At 42.4% G+C, this 21217-nt stretch overlaps 1 protein-coding gene across 1 annotated transcript; it reads left to right on the top strand.

Annotated features, from left to right (window-relative positions):
• The first annotated feature begins 434 nt into the window (after nt 1–434).
• LOC138951619 (putative glutathione-specific gamma-glutamylcyclotransferase 2) lies at nt 435–20030 on the top strand. The gene is made up of 3 exons (XM_070323148.1): nt 435–1159; nt 3915–3950; nt 18272–20030. Exons 1-3 carry the CDS (start codon nt 998–1000, stop codon nt 18755–18757), a joined length of 684 nt encoding a protein of 227 aa, XP_070179249.1. The 5' UTR covers nt 435–997; the 3' UTR covers nt 18758–20030.
• Nucleotides 20031–21217: the final 1187 nt, after the last annotated feature.

Genomic DNA, 21217 nt, shown 5'->3' on the forward strand with positions numbered 1-21217 from the left:
AGATACACGATGATGATTAGAGTAGTACACCACCGAGCTGAATATAGCTGAACATTATATAAAAATTACGCACACCATGCACGATTTGTCTCCCACAACCATCGATCGTAAACAACAGTTATCTTCACTTGCAGTAAGTTTTCTTGCACTACTATACCGCACACACTACATCAGTACAACACTGCTTGATGATGCAACTCTTTGAAAATGAAGTGTTCGTGAGATAGATAGAAAGAGCGACAGACCAACAGCGGGTGAAAAACACTGTAAACAGCTGATGCAACTACCACCAAGCCTCGTGTATATTCAGTCATGCCAACTTGGGCGGCACCCAATCGCGTCAGCGCTCCGCATAACATGATCAATGGCCGCGCGTTTCATTGGCTAGTTGAGCGAGGTCACCGAGAGGTCGGCGCGTGAAGCGAGTTGGTAAATACGCCAGCGCTGCTTCCGTTGTTGTTACTTTCGCTCCGTGAGACGCAAGGTGGTCGGTCAACTACGAAAACTTTCCAGCACAGACGGAGTCGATAGCGGTTCTCGTTTCTTGATTATAACACTGATAAGTGCGACGCATGTGAAGAAGAGGCTTCAGCTTCAGCTGTAAACGATCGGGCGGTTTGATCGTGTTCACGCTGGTCAGTGTCAATTTCATTGATCACACTCGACAGCTGGTGCGGGTTTAGTTCCTGACGCAGTGGAGGAATAAACTGAACTGGCAAACATTGACTGAGGTTTTTATTCATCATATTCAGCCAGACTATTGCAGGAATCATTTTTCCTAGACTGATTCAACGAGTTTCACCGCATTATGTCGTGGAACTGTTCAGTCTAGCTTTGAACACTACTGAAACACAGCGACCGGCTGCAGAAAAGACTTCAAGCGCGACAAAATCGGTATTGCATCAGCGGACCAGTAAATCGCTGAACTAGGCAGAAAATCACCCTCTCTTGATTTTTCTCCAGATTTGTTTCGATTTTTACCACAAATACCAGCATTATGGAGATGAAGAGAAACGACAACAGTCTGTGGGTGTTCGGGTATGCTTCGTTGCTATGGAAACCTGGGTTCCACTACCATCAACAGGTAGTCGGACACATCAAGGGTTTCAAGAGGCGGTTCTTTCAAGGAAACACCAACATGCGTGGATGCTCCAAGAATGTGAGTATCCTGTTTTTTGAATATTGTCAGTTTATTATTAAGCATTTTCATTTTAAAGCGCACGCACGCACGCATGCTCTCACTGACGTGTGCGCGCATGCAGGGGGGGGGAGAGAGAGAGAGAGAGAGAGAGAGAGAGAGAGAGAGAGAGAGAGAGAGAGAGAGAGAGAGAGAGAGAGAGAGAGAGAGCAAGGGCGGATCTGGGGGGGGGGGGGGGTTACACGGGTTACGTAACCCCCCACCCCCCAAAAAAAGAGGTAATTTATTGGCTCAGGATGCACCAGATAGCTCTATTTTGCTTCTTTGGATAAAAAAAATTTCCGGGGGGGGGCATGCTCCCGGACCCCCCTAGAGGCTTAGGCGCCTTCGGCGCCGTCAACTTGTATCTTCGCAGTCATTTTGTAGAGAGAGAGAGAGAGTCCGGAGAAAGAGACAGATAGAGAGATATGTTTTTAACGCGTAATACTGTATCATGGCTTTGTTTGTTTTGTGATTATTTTCATAACTGCGTTGTAAAATGCGTAGTAGTAGTCATAATGTCGGTTGTGATTGTTATGAGTCGTGGATGAATTCCATTTCTAACAATTCTGACACGAGATCCTTTCACCATTACCTCCTTTTCCCCACCCCCACCCACACACACCTTTGAGTCTATAATTTAAAAAAAAAGAATGGTAAATTTATTGAACGTTTAATCAAAGTCACAACAAAACATACACAAATAAGTACGTCGACCTAGTAATTGTCTTTGTAGTGGTCGCACATACAACGAGAGAACAATGAAAAAGACAGAAACTTAGCTCATCAGCTTATATATATGACGCAGACATAAACACAGACAGGTTATACATACAAGTGAGCGGAACGTAACATTTTCCGTTCTGCCCTGGGAAGAGTTCTGGGGTGACTGACTTCGTGAAATCATCAAACCCTAAAAGTGTGCGGCAAAGTTTCAGAGGTCTAGCTTTAAAAACTTCTAAGATAACCTCAACGTTAAGTTTTTTGTCCACGGACAGACGTCTTTTTAAAGCTAGACCTCTGAAACTTTGAACACTTTTTGGGTTTGATGATTTCACGAAGAGTTCCAGAACGGCTCTTTCCATACCGGGCCAGGGCAGAACGGAAAGTTTCACGTTCTGCTCACTTGTATGCATAACCTGCCTGCGTCTCGTGTGTCAGTTTATGTCTGCGTCATATCCCTTCACAATCCAATCTTACACATGGTTGACTTCAAGCTTTAAGATCATGACTGCATTAACGCACCTCATAACGAAAGAAAACGTCATCAATCACAAGAGTGCAATAACAAAACACCACAAGTTTCCGCTCAACGATTCACCTTGCCGTATTCGCCCAAGCTTGTTTTGCTCACATTCCGGGCCGTCTCAGCCGCTTTTCCGGCAGAACGATGCGTGGTACTAATAGTTTTAGTGCTGGCTGAGTGGCTATAATTATGTACAGTTTGTGTGTGTTTTACAAGTTCACCGATATATGTGTTGGCCTTTATGCGAGAGGCACCATCGAATTCAGTGTTCCTGAGAGTAGGAGTATACTTTTTATCTGGGCTGGGCATTGTCGAATTTATTGCATTTTGTGAGCGACAATACACGCGTATTTTGCGACAAACAGCGGACTTGGCTAGTCCTGAACCATGCCAGTTATAGCCTGATGTAGCAAGTGACTTGGCGTGCGACAAACTTTGTAGGATTTGCGACAGGCACATACTGTTGTTCCCAGTCCCATACCTTTCGTATACCAATCCATTTTATACAAAGTTGTTTACTGTATGATTGTTAAACACTTTGTCACACAAAAATAAAATGTTATAGTCAATGTGACTAAAACAACAACAACAAACAAAACAAACAAAACAAAACAAACAAACAAACAAACAAACAAAACAAAACATATCCAAAAAGTTGTTATCAACAAAATGTTCTATGATTACAGCAGCAGGTTGATCACGTGTTCTATCGGATCACGTGGCAGCAGCAGGTTGCACGTGCAGGTTGTAATGACATGCACCTGCAAGCGTCACGAATAAAAATGCAAGGCCCTGTGACGCTCTGGGTTCAGCTAGCTGCATTGTAGGTTTTAATGGCTTCAAGGCCAACGCACTGACAGCTATTTCGCAGTTGGAGGTATAATGTAAATTAGTTCTGTTCGGTGTTGAAGGGTCAATGGCAAGGAGAGAACACAAACAAACACACACATGCAAAGTCGCTCGAGCAACACAAGACTGTGACCCCCCTCCAATTAACCTTGGAACCACCGTCCCCTCCATTTCTCGCCCCCATGCAGAGTGATAAATCGCGTAGGTATGAATTAACATTGTCCAAAAAGTACAAATGCCTGAAGGACGACAGGACAAATAAAGGCCAAGCACGAAGTAAAGAATGAGGCGAGAGAGAAAACAGAGAGAGTGAGAGAGAGAAAGAGAGAGAGAAAGAGAGAGAGAGTATGTCTGTCACTATGTGCATGCGTGTGCTTGTGTGTATGTGTGTGTGTGCGTGTGTGTGTGTGTCTGTGTTTCAGAGAGAGAGACTGCGAGAGAGAAAGACAGACAGATACTGACAGACAGAGAGTCGGACAAAAATATAAATAGGGACGAGTGTTTACTGACTCAAGAAAACTGCGTAATTTGGAATGAACGCGAAGCTTGCCATATATATATCGCACTGCAAATGGGAAGACGCACAAGTCATGTTTTGCACCCAGCATAATAAAATTCGATTTTCTGTCTCTCTGTTCACAGCCTGGCCGTGTTGCAATCCTTGTGCCTGACCCTGTGGTAAGTCGACAACTCAATCAATATTTTCATCTCTATTTTTGTGCACGTTTGTGTGTGTGTTTTGGGGTGCAGGAGGGGGATGAGAGTGTGTTGGGTTTGGGTGTGGGTGTGTGTGTGTGTGTGTACGCGATCTCGTGCATGTATCTGTACGTGCATGTCTATGTCTGTCCATGCTCGCTGCTGTCTAACATGCAGTTGTCACCACTCAGTAATCTTTTACTCACTCCCTTCGTTAATTATACTCATTGACTAGTTTCTTGTCACCAATGTTTTATTTTGGAGAAATGTCAACAGAAAGCGAGTCTCTCATCATTGAACTCTGCTTTAATAAGCCCAACCCCCAGCTTAACACTTTTTATTTTTTTTTATTTTTTTTATCTCGAGCTGATTGAATTCAAGCAAGTATATTTTAGTCTTCCGTTGCCTTGATATCCAACTATAGCAGGATAAAAGGGTTAACATTTCTCCAGTAACAGAAATATAATTATGTACAATTTGTGCTAATCTTGAAGGCAAAAGACACATGTTGTGCACAAAACGACAAACAATGTACGATAAAAACATACCATAATTTTGTCTTTGTCGAAACACACGCGAGCAAGTGTTTGCAAAATTGTCTCTTGAGTGCATCGACCTTTTTTAGAAGATTAAGATTAATCAGGTAAAGACTCTAGGCATTTCCTTGCTATATATTTGTTTTGACCGCCATAACCTGGCACAGACCCACCCGATGCAAACATTGTTTCTGCATGAGGATTTGTCATTACGGGGTCAGGTAAGGTTACTGGCGCTTTCCACTGGTGTATTCATAATAGTTTTTCGTCACCACTCTTAGAACAAAACAGGGCCCAGTGCCGAGTGTGATCACACATGCCTCGCAGTCTTTTCTCTCAGTTTGAGGTGAAGGACTCTTCGGTCGCGACTTTTTCCGTGGTGCACACAGAACAAAGACAGGTGACGTTGCACCAAAACATGAGATGCGTGGAAGCGCGATCGGATCGTTTTTACATTTAGTCAAGTTTTGACTAAATGTTTTAACATGTAGAGGGGGAATCGAGACGAGGGTCGTGGTGTATGTGTGTGTGTCTGTCTGTCTGTGCGTGTGTGTGTGTAGAGCGATTCAGACCAAACTACTGAACCGATCTTTATGAAATTTGACATGTGAGTTCCTGGGAATGATATCCCCGGACGTTTTTTTCTTTTTTTCGATAAATACTTTTGATGACGTCATATCCGGCTTTTTGTAAAAGTTTAGGCGGCACTGTCACACCCTCATTTTTCAATCAAATTGATTGACATTTTTGTAAAGCAATCTTCGACAAAGGCCGGACTTCGGTATTGCATTTCAGCTTGGTGGCTTAAAAATTAATTAATGACTTTGGTCATTAAAAATCTGAAAATTGTAATAATTTTTTTATATAAAACGATCCAAATTTACGTTCATCTTATTCTACATCATTTCCTGATTCCAAAAACATATAAATATGTTATATTTGGATTAAAAACAAGCTCTGAAAATTAAAAATATAAAAATTATGATCAAAATTAAATTTCCGAAATCGATTTAAAAATAATTTCATCTTATTCCTTGTCGGTTCCTGATTCCAAAAAACATATAGATATGATATGTTTGGATTAAAAACACGCTCAGAAAGTTAAAACGAAGAGAGGCACAGAAAAGCGTGCTATGCAGCACAGCTAAACCACTACCGCGCTAAACAGGCTCGTCAGTTTCACTCCGTTTTGCACAAGCGGCGGACTACGGTCATTGTGAAAAAATGCAGTGCGTTCAGTTTCATTCTGTGAGTTCCACAGCTTCACTAAATGTAGTAATTTTGCCTTGCGCGACTTGTTTATGAGTCCGTTGACATGTATGTTTATATTCCTGGCTAGATTTTATAGCCCAAAAGACGTAGGCGTTCTGGAAATAAAACAGCAAGTAAATCCAGTGGGGCGACAGCAAAAATTGGGAATTGACTGAATGAATGAACAAGCGACTGCAAGAGCCAAAGCGATGACTGAGGCGGGAGAACATAAAATTCGACTTACCATTTTATTACAAAAGAACATGTTTTAATCAGCTTCACCAAACTGTTCATGTTTTTGCTACAACAACAAAAAAGATATTTGCGGGTTGAAACTTCATTGAAGGTTTTTAAAAAGGCAAAGTTGTATCCAGGAATGCTGCACTTCTGTTATAATAAACAGCAATGACAACAAGGTATTTTGAGACACCGCGTGATCAGATGTTCGCAGTTGCTCGGTTATCAATCGGTCAAAGAACACTGCGTATGATGATTCTAACCCAATATGCTAATTAAACATAAATAAGGCAAAGAAACAAAAACAAAACAAGAAAAGTTGTGGTTAAGGTAACAAAGCCAACAAATACGGTAGGTCGGTAGGTTTGCTCCGCGTTTGGGTTTTGTCTTTGCTTGTTTGTTTGATTTTTTTGACAATTGGAAAAGGCTCGAAATCATAAAATAGGGTTGGTCGAGTACCGTAACCAAAAACTGTGTTTCTTGGGCCTAAACCAAAACAGTCAGCTTGAAGCTTGCAAACAATGTTTATGCAACACGTTTGCCCCGCACTTTCAAACAGGTCTAAAAAAACAAGGCTTTGCTGCACCAAAAGCAAACTGTGACAAAATGAGTGCGTGTGTGCGTACAATTGGAATAGTGCAGCGGTGTTTGTTTTGTGCATTCATAAAGGTGCAAAGCGAAAACGTGCGCAGGGTGTGATTGTGTCACGTGCATCACGTGATTCACTGTGTGTGTTGATGATGTTGTTTGTTTTGTTGTTTAATGTTTTTTGTGGATTTTTTTTTTTTTTAGTTTTGTGTGTGTGTTTGTATGTGGGTGGAATGATGTGTAGAAAACAATGAGATGCCAGACGTAGGCTGCGGGGTTGCAATGTAGGCAGACATAGGCCATTGACATCGTAATTAATGTACATAGTTACATGTGCACCTCACCCGTAACCAGCACAGACAGACAGACAGTCACTGAGTCAGGCACGCGGGCACGCACGCACGCACACACACACACACACACACACACACACACACACACACACACACACACACACAGATGCACACAAACACACACATACACACACACACGCACACACACATACAGACACACACGGACGCCACACACACACACACACACACATGTACATACACACACACACACAGCCTTGACGCTCAGACAGGACATCACGTTAGATCATTATAATCATAACAACCCAGGCAGCAGATATAATTATTCACTCACACCGGTGACACTGTGACGGTTCCCCTACGCTTTGTGTTCGGTGCCCTGACCCTTTGTGTTCGGTTCCCACTCGGTTCCCACACGCCAAAATTCGCGGACAAAACATCCATTTATGGTAGTATTACGCAATGTTGCTCTCTGAGAATGGTCTTGTTAGATCTGTGAGTGTTTACACTACATGCCTAGGTGCTGTTGGATTGAAGGTTTTTGATATTTTAGCCGTTATTAGGTAGAATGCCTTCCACTTTACTGCAAAACTGCATAATTCGTAGCATCGGCAAGAAATATCCTACCAAAAAATGCCTGCTTGGAACTGTCGTTGGTCCAGCAAAAAGTTCAACATGTCTGTAGCAGACAGCCCAAGTTTCAAGATTGTAGGGCCATCCAAACAGCCGTAATAATAAAAACAACAAAAGTAGTCAGTGAAATTGGCTGTGTTCGGTCCCCACACACTTTTGTGACGTAGGCGTGACGGTTCCCATAATTCATTGTGTCGGTCCCCACTTTCTGTGTCGGACCCCACTTTCGACCTAATTTCTCTGTGACGGACCCCACAACCAGCCTATTTTGTGTCGGTCCCCACACCTTCTTGGATTTATGACTTGCCGGTTACTTGTATCATTGTATTCATTGAATCTAATTGTCTCGGAGTTATTTTTCAGCAACAACCGGCAAGGCAGCACCTTTTGTGATACCAAGTAAGTCAGATGACATCAGTTTGTGTGTGTATGTGTGTGTGTGTGAGAGAGAGAGAGAGAGAGAGAGAGAGAGAGAGAGAGAGAGAGAGAGAGAGAGAGAGAGAGAGAGACTAACTTTATTAGTTTATGCCACAAATAATATATAACATTATTTATCTCTGGGACGGTTCCCAGTATACCAGCAAATTATGTGTTGATCCACCCACACCTTCTTGAACTGGCCTTCCCAATATCTACTCTTAGTCTTACGGCCTTGGAGATATGCAATTTGGCACATTTTTAAAATAAAAGATCCACCTGTCGTATGTGAGATTCAGTTTTCAGAGCAAAATGCTGCCCAGGGACTTCTAGTGGTGATTGAAAAAAAAACAAGTCGCGTAAGGCGAAAATACAATATTTAGTCAAGTAGCTGTCGAACTCACAGAATGAAACGCAATGCCATTTTACTCGTAGCATCGTCAGGCCACCGCTCATGGCAAAGGCAGTGAAATTGACAAGAAGAGCGGGGTAGTAGTTGCGCTAAGAAGGATAGCACGCTTTTCTGTACCTCTCTTTGTTTTAACTTTCTGAGCGTGTTTTTAATCCAAACATATCATATCTATATGTTTTTGGAATCAGGAACCGACAAGGAATAAGATGAAAGTGTTTTTAAATTGATTTGGACAATTTAATTTTGATAATAATTTTTATATATTTAATTTTCAGAGCTTGTTTTTAATCCGAATATAACATATTTATATGTTTTTGGAATCAGCAAATGATGGAGAATAAGATAAACGTAAATTTGGATCGTTTTATAAATTTTAATTTTTTTTTACAATTTTCAGATATTTAATGACCAAAGTCATTAATTAATTTTTAAGCCACCAAGCTGAAATGCAATACCGAACCCCGGGCTTTGTCGAAGATTACTTGACCAAAATTTCAACCAATTTGGTTGAAAAATGAGGGCGAGACAGTGCCGCCTCAACTTTCACGAAAAGCCGGATATGACGTCATCAAAGCCATTTATCAGAAAAATGAAAAAAACGTTCGGGGATTTCATACCCAGGAACTCTCATGTCAAATTTCATAAAGATCGGTCCAGTAGTTTAGTCTGAATCGCTCTACACACACACACACACACACACACACACACGCACGCACGCACGCACATACACCACGACCCTCGTTTCGATTCCCCCTCGATGTTAAAATATTTAGTCAAAACTTGACTAAATATAAAACAAGTCGCGTAAGGCGAAAATACAATATTTAGTCAAGTAGCTGTCGAACTCACAGAATGAAACTGAACGCAATGCAACGCAGCAAGACCGTATACTCGTAGTCCACCGCTCACGGCAAAGGCAGTGAAATTGACAAGAAGAGCGGGGTAGTAGTTGCGCTAAGAAGGATAGCACGCTTTTCTGTACGTCTCTTTGTTTTAACTTTCTGAGCGTGTTTTTAATCCAAACATATCATATCTATATGTTTTTGGAATCAGGAACCGACAAGGAATAAGATGAAAGTGTTTTTAAATTGATTTGGACAAATTAATTTTGATAATAATTTGTATATATTTAATTTTCAGAGCTTGTTTTTAATCCGAATATAACATATTTATATGTTTTTGGAATCAGCAAATGATGGAGAATAAGATAAACGTAAATTTGGATCGTTTTATAAATTTTTATTTTTTTTTTACAATTTTCAGATTTTTAATGACCAAAGTCATTAATTAATTTTTAAGCCACCAAGCTGAAATGCAATACCGAACCCCGGGCTTCGTCGAAGATTACTTGACCAAAATTTCAACCAATTTGGTTGAAAAATGAGAGCGTGACAGTGCCGCCTCAACTTTCACGAAAAGCCGGATATGACGTCATCAAAGACATTTATCAAAAAAATGAAAAAAACGTTCGGGGATTTCATACCCAGGAACTCTCATGTCAAATTTCATAAAGATCGGTCCAGTAGTTTAGTCTGAATCGCTCTACACACACACACACACACACACACGCACATACACCATACCCTCGTTTCGATTCCCCCTCGATGTTAAAATATTTAGTCAAAACTTGACTAAATATAAAAAGAGTACTTGCCTGTGTCAAGTATGTGTCTTTATCCACGCTTGTTGTAAGAGTCAACTTTTCCCAGCTCCTTGTGTTCATGACTGCTTTCTCTTAAAATTAATTACTTTATGACAGTCAGAATACAATGGAACAAGGCTACATAAACCCTGACAGCCTACGACAACGGCCCGACTAAGGCTCAACACCGCGCCAATAAATTCAGCATTGGGCCAATGTTGGGCCATGATTGCTCCGTTTTCGTAGGCTATCAGGGTCAAAGATACATATTGGTAAACTAGTAAAATACATGTTCAGCATCATCAGCAATACCACAAAAGGATTAAAACAAAAAATTCCTCCGATAGGAACTACACCCCCGTCAAAGGGAAATAACCTTCTCAGTTGGTGGCAGTGAGAATGGTTATTTCCCTTTGACCAACGGGGGTGTCCGTCTATACCAGGCCTTGTATAATTTTAATCCACCAATAACTCCCTAACCGTGTGTTTGACTGGTCCCAATTTTTGTAAGGACCGTTTCAGGAATGTATAGAACCTGTTCACCAAGTTTGGTGACGATCGGTCCGTTCATTCTTGAGATCTACTTGCGAACACAAACACATCGAGTGAAACCTATACACACCCCTATACCGGGGGTGTAAAAATCCTATTAGCTGTATGTCAGCGGCACAATGCAACCAGAACCAGCGTTTATGTGGAGTGATCGGGTGCTGGTCACTACCGCGAGCGTCACTACCGCGAGTACCACTACCGCGTCTCACACTAAAGTTGTGTTTCCGTACCCGCGATAGCGTTTTTCCAGCGGTGCGACGAAAATCAAGCACATAGAAAACAAGGAACTTAGTCGATAAATATCGACAGGGGGCGGACAAATGGTTTACATGTGAAATGTGTGTATATGGGTGTGGTTCTGAAACAAACAAACCATGTGAACCCCCCCCATCCCACCGCTCGCGGGCTGAACGACTGACGTCTTTTCCAGAAGAACACCGCGTGTACATAATACACAATTCGATCGCGTAGCACTGCCAATGCACATTTTCGCAACGAAAACCGTGCTACTGTTTCTTGTGTGTTAAATCTGAAAGCAATATAAGTGAACGAACAATTGAAAACTGATATCACGTTACTAAACTCCCAAAAGTAATAAATTACTTCTGACTGCGGTACACAATACGGCAGTCACCTCTGCGAATGCTGTCGAAGAATGTAACCGAAAGTAAACATTCTGGGAATCTACGCGCATCGGCCTTGACGCAAGTTCAATACTGAGCCAATGAGCTCGCCGCGGCGAAGTTGGCAGCTGTAAAAGTCTCGCAGCGCTGGCTGGCTGAGCGAGTTGCGTGTCCATCCATTATTAGGTCCAAGCCGCACCGTAGACCAGATTAGTAGGTGCTTGATTTTGGTATTTTGATTTTACATAACATTAAACCTTTCTTGGGGTTCATGGTCATGGCAACAGCCATAATAATATTATATCATGTATAATATTACATTTCAGCATATTTGAATTACATGTCATCATACCAAACTGTCATACATTTTTATTCCTACATCATTCTGATTGATCACAACCAAACCTACTATCAGTGGACACATCCAAATGTAAGCGCCTGTTCTTGACAACTTTTAATCGATCTAAAAATAGCAACTTGCTGGGCCCTTTGCCGCCAACAGACACTGTTTGGCCTGTAGGTAAAATGTACAATGTATTTTCTGATTTGTGCACAAAAGCTTTTTTTCTTTTTTCTTTTTTTTAACATAACAATGTTTAATGTCACTGTATGTTTAAAAGACCATGGTCATATTTGTAAAAAAAATGTTAAATTAGAAAATAAATAACATTTTGGTTCATGATTTTTCCTACACCTGTGCTAAAAATAAGAAATAAAAATGTCGGGTATATAAGTCACTCAAATACAGCTAGGTATGAATGGCTCGGTTTGAGTTTGTTGCAGTTGACCCTGCACAATGCGACTTATCATGTTTTTGTTGAACAATTTTGACGTCACCCCTCCCATAGGGTGACGTATTTCACAACTTCCTGTGTTACACAAACTCTGTGATGACCAATTTTGACGTCACCCCTCCCATAGGGTGACGGATTTCACAACTTTCTACAGATGAACAATGTTGCCTCCACCCCTCCCATAGGGTGACGGATGTCACAACTTCCTGTGTACACAAACTGATGACGTATTTCACAACAAAATGGCGCTGCCCATGGTCAACCTCTAAACTATCCGTATGACCAGGAGTGTTTCCACACGCGCGACGCGTTAGCGGCGCGACAAGCGGCAAGCGACGCGATTTTTTTTAAAGGGTCCTGGGGCGATTTTTTCGCGTTGTCGCGCGGCAACGCGGGAGTTTACAGATTTTACCGCATGTTTAAAACGCAAGTACGGAAACACGTCACGCGTTTGCGCGCGTTTTCTTTTGTCGCTGCCGCTGTCGCGGGTACGGAAACAGAACTTACCGCGAGTACGACACTACCGCGAGTACGACACTACCGCGAGTATAACACTACCGCGTGTCACACTACCGCGAGTATAACATTACCGCGTGTCATTTTATGACTTCCATGGCTGAAGGCAAAGGTTGAAATGTTTCCTTGAAATATAAAACAAAAAGGCCTGGTCTGTTCTCTGAACACTAATTCAATGTTTGTCATGCTAACCAAGAACTCAAAACGATCAGAACACACTATCAGAATACATATAGAATGGGTTGCTTCCAATCAAAGCCGTTAGAACACAAACTCACAAGAAGTTTGCATGCGTTCTCTCTACGGTTATGGTACTCGCGGTTGTGGTACGCGCGGTAGTGTGACACGCGGCAGTGTTATACTCGCGGTAGTGTCGTACTCGCGGTAGTGTGACACGCGGTAGTGTTACACGCGGTAGTGTCGTACTCGCCGTAGTGTGACACGCGGTAGTGACGCTCGCGGTAGTGTCGCATAACCGGAGTCAGTGATCTGGAAAGGTGTCAATCTCTCTCTCTCTCTCTCTCTCTCTCTCTCTCTCTCACTCTCTCTCTCTCTCTCTCTCTCTCACACATACACACACACACACACACACACACACACACACACACACACACACACACACACACACACACACACATACTGATGTCATCTGACTTACTTGGTATCACAAAAGGTGCTGCCTTGCCGGTTTTTGCTGAAAAATAACTCCGAGACAATTAGATTCAATGAATACAATGATACAAGTAACCGGCAAGTCATAAATCCAAGAAGGTGTGGGGACCGACACAAAATAGGCTGGTTGTGGGGTCCGTCACAGAGAAATTAGGTCGAAAGTGGGGTCCGACACAGAAAGTGGGGACCGACACAATGAATTATGGGAACCGTCACGCCTACGTCACAAAAGTGTGTGGGGACCGAACACAGCCAATTTCACTGACTACTTTTGTTGTTTTTATTATTACGGCTGTTTGGATGGCCCTACAATCTTGAAACTTGGGCTGTCTGCTACAGACATGTTGAACTTTTTGCTGGACAAACGACAGTTCCAAGCAGGCATTTTTTGGTAGGATATTTCTTGCCGATGCTACGAATTATGCAGTTTTGCAGTAAAGTGGAAGGCATTCTACCTAATAACGGCTAAAATATCAAAAACCTTCAATCCAACAGCACCTAGGCATGTAGTGTAAACACTCACAGATCTAACAAGACCATTCTCAGAGAGCAACATTGCGTAATACTACCATAAATGGATGTTTTGTCCGCGAATTTTGGTGTGTGGGAACCGAGTGGGAACCGAACACAAAGGGTCAGGGCACCGAACACAAAGCGTAGGGGAACCGTCACAGTGTCACCGGTGTGTCACTCTGCAAGGCCTGAACAAGCCGCTCAGCACTTGGCAAACTCAGTCTTGCTCTCTCTCGTTGGCCAGCTCTTCGGTCAGCTGGTCAACTGCGATTTGACCCAGTTCTGGCGCATTCGCGGTCAGCTCAGTGCAGGGTTCAACGAGCTGTTACTCAATAAATGACACTCGGAGGTCATGCAGAGCTTGGCAAGGTGTACAAGGTGTGTACAGCAGAGACGCACAACCATAGGCACCTGATGTTAGTTATAATTATTGAGGGGAAATAGCGTCATTATTTGTCAGATTTGGTATAAAAAGACGGTTACTTATATAAGGAAGGGCATATTATATAGCATTGATCATATGTCTTCAGCATATATGATTGTGCGTACATTTGTCTTGAAACAAAACTTTGAAAACAATTGTTAAGTTACCAGAAATGAACAGTTGATTTTCCTTACAACTCTGTGTTCCTGTGCAAAGTTTATGTACAACACCGTACATACCTTCTGACTTGTAACGGGAGTGCTATATATAGGGGGGAAAGAGAACAAGAACAAACACTTTATTGTCTGTGCGAGAAAGATAAATTTGCCTCACAAATACAACAAGTCGCGTAAGGCGAAATTACTACACTTAGTCAAGCTGTGGAACTCACAGAATCAAACTGGACGCACTGCATTTTTTCACAATGACCGTAGTCCGCCGCTTGTGCAAAACGGAGTGAAACTGACGAGCCTGTTTAGCGCGGTAGTGGTTTAGCTGTGCTGCATAGCACGCTTTTCTGTGCCTCTCTTCGTTTTGGTTTAAACTGTTTTATTTAACGTTTGTGCATTATTTACACAAAAAACCGCATATTGAGTAAACAGCAACAAGCATAATGCTTATAGTGGTGTTTACAGTTTTCTAGAAAGTACATATAAATGGCGGCTATTGTACAGTTTAAATGAAAAGCAAGCAAACATGAAAAGAAAATTGAATGAAAATTGTACATCAGAACAAAAATCCGTTTAAGAATACATATATAATATTTATGGTATTAGCGAGTAAGAGATAGAGAGGGAGGGAGGGGGAGAGAGAGAGAGAGAGAGAGAGAGAGAGAGAGAGAGAGAGAGAGAGAGAGAGAGAGAGAGAGAGAGAGAGAGAGAGAGAGAGAGAGAGAGAGAGAGAGAGAGAGAGAGGTAGACGTATCGATTGTGCTTTCACTTTACATGTTTATCTGTTCGAAACGGCCGGACTGTCCAATAAATTCCTGTACTGTTAAAAAGATTTTTTTGTTAATTTTTGTTTGCAAGGAGGGGTTTCCATGAAGTAGAATATCTGTGTGTATGAGGTTGTTGGTTAGTTTGTTGATTGTGTTGTTTCTTGCAGCTAAGTGTAAACGGCATTCTAGTAAAAAGTGTGTTGCAGTTTCTGTTCCATCATGTCACCACAGTCGCATACGCTGTTTTCCGCAAGGTGTCGCTCAACTAAGTCTTTCTTTAGATCACTAATTTTAAGTCTCATTTTTGTGTGGATTATTTGTGTTTGTCGACTGCCACTGTAGAAGTAAACGGGAATATGTGTGTCGCCTTTTGTTAAGTAATGTTTAAATTCCCCGAGGGAGTCGGTTAACTGTATTTGTTCAGGTAGTTGGTTCCAGAGTACTGTTGTCGAGGGAAAAAAGGATGTTTTGTACGTTTCTGTTCGATGTGGGGGTATACTTCGTTCTAAGGGGCGGCGTCTGTGGTAGGGGTTGTTGGCTGCTACGAGAGGTGGGAGTGCTGCTTCTAGGTATGGGGGGGTCTTGTCGTGAATAATTTTATGGAACATTGTTAGTTTATGACGGTTACGCCTTTCAGATAATGATTGGAGTCCAGATTCTCCGTAAAGCTTAAAATGACTGGTTCCGCGGACAGCTCCGATGATTGTTCGTATTGCATCTAGGTTTAACTTTTCGAGTTCATCTGTTAGGGTTTTGCTACTTGACTTGACTTATTCCTGTAGACTCCCTGTGGAGCATAGGGCCGCAGGGTTTTGCGACAATTGTCCCATACTATGTCGCAATAATCAAAGTGTGGTAGAATGAAGGATTTAAACATAATTTCCAATGATTTTCGACTCAGTCTATATTTGTATGTACGCAAGCAAGCTACGAGAGTTCTGCACTTTGCAACAAGAGATTTTATATGTTCATCCCATTTACAGTCGTTTTGTGTTATTATTCCTAAGTGTTTGTGATTTTGGGAACTTTCAAGGATGGTATTGCCAAAGTTTAGATCTGCGATATCAAGGGTTCTTTGTGTACAAAAGTTCACCAATTCAGTTTTTGCATGGTTAAATGCTACCTTCCATGTTTCTGCCCAATTAACAATTTTTTCAAGATCTGAGTTTAAAATGTTGGCACGGATGTTGTGATTGGCTAAAGACAAGATGCTAGTGTCGTCAGCAAAAAGCTTAATCGTAGATTCTATATCACGTACAATGTCGTTCACATAAATTAAGAAGAGCAAAGGTCCAAGCACTGAACCTTGAGGAACTCCCGCTGCTACTGGAAGATAAGTTGATTTACTGCCTTTTAACACAACTGCTTATTTTCGATCTGTTAGGTAGTCTGTAAACCAGTTTAATAATGGCCCATTAAATCCAGCGGCTTCGAGTTTATGCAATAAGCCCCGGTGCCAAACTCTATCGAATGCTTTGGATATATCAAAGAAGATTGCTTCGTTTTAACTTTCTGAGCGTGTTTTTAATCCAAACATATCACATCTATATGTTTGTTTGAATCAGGAACCGACAAGGAATAAGATGAAATTATTTTTAAATCGATTTCGGATATTTAATTTTGATCATAATTTTTGTATTTTTAATTTTCAGAGCTTGTTTTTAATCCGAATATAACATATTTATAGGATTTTTGGAATCAGGAAATGATGTATAATAGGATAAACGTAAATTTGGATCGTTTTATATAAAAAAAAATGTATTACAATTTTCAGATTTTTAATGACCAAAGTCATTAATTAATTTTTAAGCCACCAAGCTGAAATGCAATACCGAAGTCCGGCCTTCGTCGAAGATTGCTTTACTGAAAAATCCCCCCCGCGGGTTAGGGGGAAGAATTTACCCGATGCTCTCCAGCATGTCGTAAGAGGCGACTAACGGATTCTGTTTCTCTTTTTACCCTTGTTTAAGTGTTTCTTGTATAGAATATAGTCAATTTTTGTAAAGATTTTAGTCAAGCAGTATGTAAGAAATGTTAAGTCCTTTGTACTGGAAACTTGCATTCTCCCAGTAAGGTAATACATTGTACTACGTTGCAAGCCCCTGGAGCAAATTTTTGATTAGTGCTTTTGTGAACAAGAAACAATTGACAAGTGGCTCTATCCCATCTCCCCCCTTTCCCCGTCGCGATATAACCTTCGTGGTTGAAAACGACGTTAAACACCAAATAAAGAAAGAAAGATTGAAAAATGAGGGTGTGACATTGCTGCCTCAACTTTTACAAAAAGCCGGATATGACGTCATCAAAGAAATTTATCAAACAAATGAAAACAACGTCCGGGGATACCATGCCCAGGAACTCTCATGTAAAATTTCATAAAGATCAGTCTAGTAGTTTACTCTGAATCGCTCTGCACACACACACACACACACACACACACACACACACACACACACACACACACACACGCACACACACACACACACACATACACCACGACCCTCGTCTCGATTCCCCCTCTATGTTAAAACATTTTGTCAAAACTTGACTAAATGTAAAAAGACAGCACACCAAGACAGATACAAATGCAACAGTCGATATATAACCAAACTAGATGAATACCCGCTTCGCCAGGTAGCCGGCTTCGCCGGGAAGAAGTAGAGCCGAATACCCGGCTTCGCCGGGTACCCGGCTTTGCCGGGTGAGTGGCGATTGACGCCACACCAAGGAAAACTTCTAAAAATAGTAACGGGAATATGGATTTAGCGTTGTGGACAGTGACCTTCTAAAAATAGTAACGGGAATATGGATTGACGCCACACGAAGGAAGGAAGATAAACGCAAAACACTGGAGAAGATAAGGAAGAGTTACTGGGAATGGATCTGGGAAGATGAACAGAAAAACCAAAATCGGTTCAGCGCGGCGCGCTGAGAGCACGTGTTGAAAATTCTCATCGACCAGGTTGTGTCCGGGGTCTACCTGAATATGCCCACCAAATTTGAAGCAGATCAATCGAGAACTTTGGCCGTGCATCGCGAACACACACACACACACACACACACACACACACACACACACACACACACACACACACAGAGACAGACAGACACAAGTCGTATATATATAGATATAGAAGGAATCTGTTCTTTAGTCACAGTTCATGACAGTAAAAGCTCACTTTGTGGAAGTATTGCAATCATTATTTCCCCTCATTCTCATGTGCCATCACAATGCTGTGTTACAGGAGGTGACATGGGGCGTGGCCTACGAGATTCGCGGCAAACAGCACGTGCAGCACGCGCTGGATCACCTCTTTGTCAGAGAGAACTCCAAAGGGGACTACGACACCATCCTCGCTCCCTTCCACCCCCGCCACATCTCCAAGCCCGATTCCAGCGACGGGGATGACGACGACAGCGCCAGCGACAGCGAAAATGACGTCACGATGACGTTAGAACCCTTCTCAGTGATGTCATTCACCGCCACCGCCGCGTCACAGTTCTACATGGGCGAGGCTGACGTCCGGGTGATGGCGCAACAAGTGGTGTCGGCTCACGGCAAGGCTGGGCCTAACACCGAGTACGTCTTGAGAACGGCTGAGTACGTCCGGCGTCACATCCCCGAGGACCGCGATAGCCATCTCTTCGAGCTGGAGAAGGAAGTGAGAGACATCCTGGCTTCCTTGCAGCTTCAGACTCCGCACAAACAGCCTGTGGTTGTCCATCATTGACCAGTTCATCTGTCCTCGAGTGTCGAGTGACCTAGTTTGAAGAACTTGTCCTTGTGGAACTGCATGGGGCGAGCACGCTTCGCACAAAGCACAGGATTCGCTGAGTCTGATTGCTTCAGTGAACAGCCCGATTGCCCTCGGAGTTCTCCGTTTTTTCTGGAGAACTACGAAAAGGGAACTTCCATCGTTGCAGTTCCCATGTGCCTGGAAAATGCGAAAAAGGGCTTCGGAACGACTGAGTCACAACGACTGAGGTGACTCAGTCCTGGTTTCGACGAAGCCGCGCTGTTCCGGTAGAACTACGCAGTGCAGAGCTGAGAAAGGGGCCCTGCATTCGTGACTACACACAGGCCAATGAGTGTGAATCCTGTGTGACCAAGCTGATTTTACCCTAGTTTTGCCGTGCACGTAGAACTACGCATTGCAGAGCTACGCGAAGGGCCCTGTAATCGCGACTACACACTGTGACCAAGCTGATTAATCGGAGTTCTGCTGTTCTTGTAGAATTACAAGAAGGACTCTGCGTTACTGCCGTGCAAGCACAGGACAACGGCCGCGATCTTCCGAGCAGCCTGTTTTGAACGTCCAGTTCTGCTATTCACTTGTGGAACTAGAGCAATCGGTAAGCGTGACTGACCACATGTACGCATTAATAGATTCATCTTTACGTCCAATTTTGCCGTCCACGTGTAGATCTGGGCAATGAAACTTGTGAGCATCAGTGAGCACGTATAATTATAAAGGCAGAAACGGTTTCATTTTTGTGAGTAAATGTGACGGACATGCGGATCGGACTGAAAAGGGTCCTTTGTTTTTTTTCCTCAGCAAATAGCTCATTACATTTCTTGGGAGAAACGCGGAGAGGGTCTGTAGTTCTGTATCAGTCAACGGTCTGGAGCAAGGATTGATAGTCATTGTCTTTGGACGATAACAGCTAGTCCATGTCTTTTGACACACATGATAAAATGTTGACGTGTTCTGCAATGCATTCAGGCACAAAAGGGAACGGTGCTGCTTTTTAGCTGAGGCATCATGACTATAATTATTGACTGAAAGCGATCAGAATCGTTGTGCAAAATATCCCCAATGTCATCAAAGGACAACATTGTGAAGTCTCACTCTCTTCGTGCATATGAAAGTGACTGTAACCCTGATTTAGTTATCGCGTTGTGATTTGCTAGATTACCAAATTAATGTTGAATGCTGCACAGAGAGAGAGAGAGAGAGAGAGAGAGAGAGAGAGAGAGAGAGAGAGAGAGATGAGCGAGAGAGAGAGAGAGAGAGGGGGGGGGGGTAAGAGAAAGAGACAGGGGCAGAGAGGGAGAGAGGGGGGAGAGTGAGAGAGAGAGGGATTTCAGTTCACCACACGGACATTTTTACCACATTCCGCAAAAGACTGTTTTCGTACGGGTGCTGAAAAATACGTGTGGCCTTGCGCGCGCGTGTGTGTGTGTGTGTGAAGACATTGGCGCCTATAGGTGTGTTCTCAGCTATGCAAAGCCATTTGTGAGTTGTGTTTGTTTCACCTTACTGACGTACATTGTAACGCAATCTTCAGTGCCTACATATATAAAGTCGCTGCTGGTGTTTTGGCTGAGAATTAAAACATGTGCTAAAGCTAATTGTGATTTTCAAAGACATTATCTGTACTACGGGTGCAGGAGATCTGGATTAATGTTATTATTCCTCAGCCCGTGATTTTTGTTTTTTTGCTTTTGCAATGAAATGAAAACCTATACGATTAAAAAAGAATTTGATAACGACAACGTGTTCGATTATTGTTGAGTGTAAATCTCTCTCTCTCTCTCTCTCTCTCTCTCTCTCTCTCTCTCTCTCTCTCTCTCTCTCTCTCTCTCTCTCTCTCTCTCTCTCTCTCCCTCTGTCTTTCTTTCTCTCTCTCTCTCTCTCTCTCTCTCTCTCTCTCTCTCTCTCTCTCTCTCTCTCTCTCTGTTGACCAAAGCACAACTTATCTAATGTTCCAAGTTCACGCAAAGTTAATGTGTTTTCAACGCTAATCGACAAAATCAATAAGTAAAATGCAGCATCCAAATCTAAGTTTTCGTTTGTCTATTACAGTATTATGTAGTTTTGAATTTGGTTGTTGCGTCCAATAAAAATGACAATATATTGTGAAGACTGACACCGCTTGCAAATGTTCAAAACAATCTGGGACAGAAAGGAGTCAAATGATTTTTTTTTTAAATCGAGTCTTTATTCTGGTATATGCTAATGAAGTGCAACCCCAATGCCAAAGACAGAGACCTGGAGACAAAACATCTGAGGTAAGATCTCTCTCTCTCTCTCTCTCTCTCTCTCTCTCTCTCTCTCTCTCTCTCTCTCTCTCTCTCTCTCTCTCTCTCTCAAACACACATACACATACACACACACTCTCTCTCTCTCTCACACACACACACACACACTTGCACATACTCACACACACACACATGTGCACACACTCTC

The sequence above is a fragment of the Littorina saxatilis genome, linkage group LG17, assembly GCF_037325665.1.
Source record: "Littorina saxatilis isolate snail1 linkage group LG17, US_GU_Lsax_2.0, whole genome shotgun sequence".
Classification (NCBI taxonomy): Eukaryota; Metazoa; Mollusca; class Gastropoda; order Littorinimorpha; family Littorinidae; genus Littorina; species Littorina saxatilis.

Coding starts and splice junctions, on each gene's coding strand:
- LOC138951619 (XM_070323148.1), top strand. CDS start 998: ATGGAGATGAAGAGAAACGACAACAGTCTGTGGGTGTTCGGGTATGCT. Junction 1,160..3,914: donor TGCGTGGATGCTCCAAGAAT/GTGAGTATCCTG, acceptor CTCTGTTCACAG/CCTGGCCGTGTTGCAATCCT. Junction 3,951..18,271: donor TCCTTGTGCCTGACCCTGTG/GTAAGTCGACAA, acceptor GCTGTGTTACAG/GAGGTGACATGGGGCGTGGC.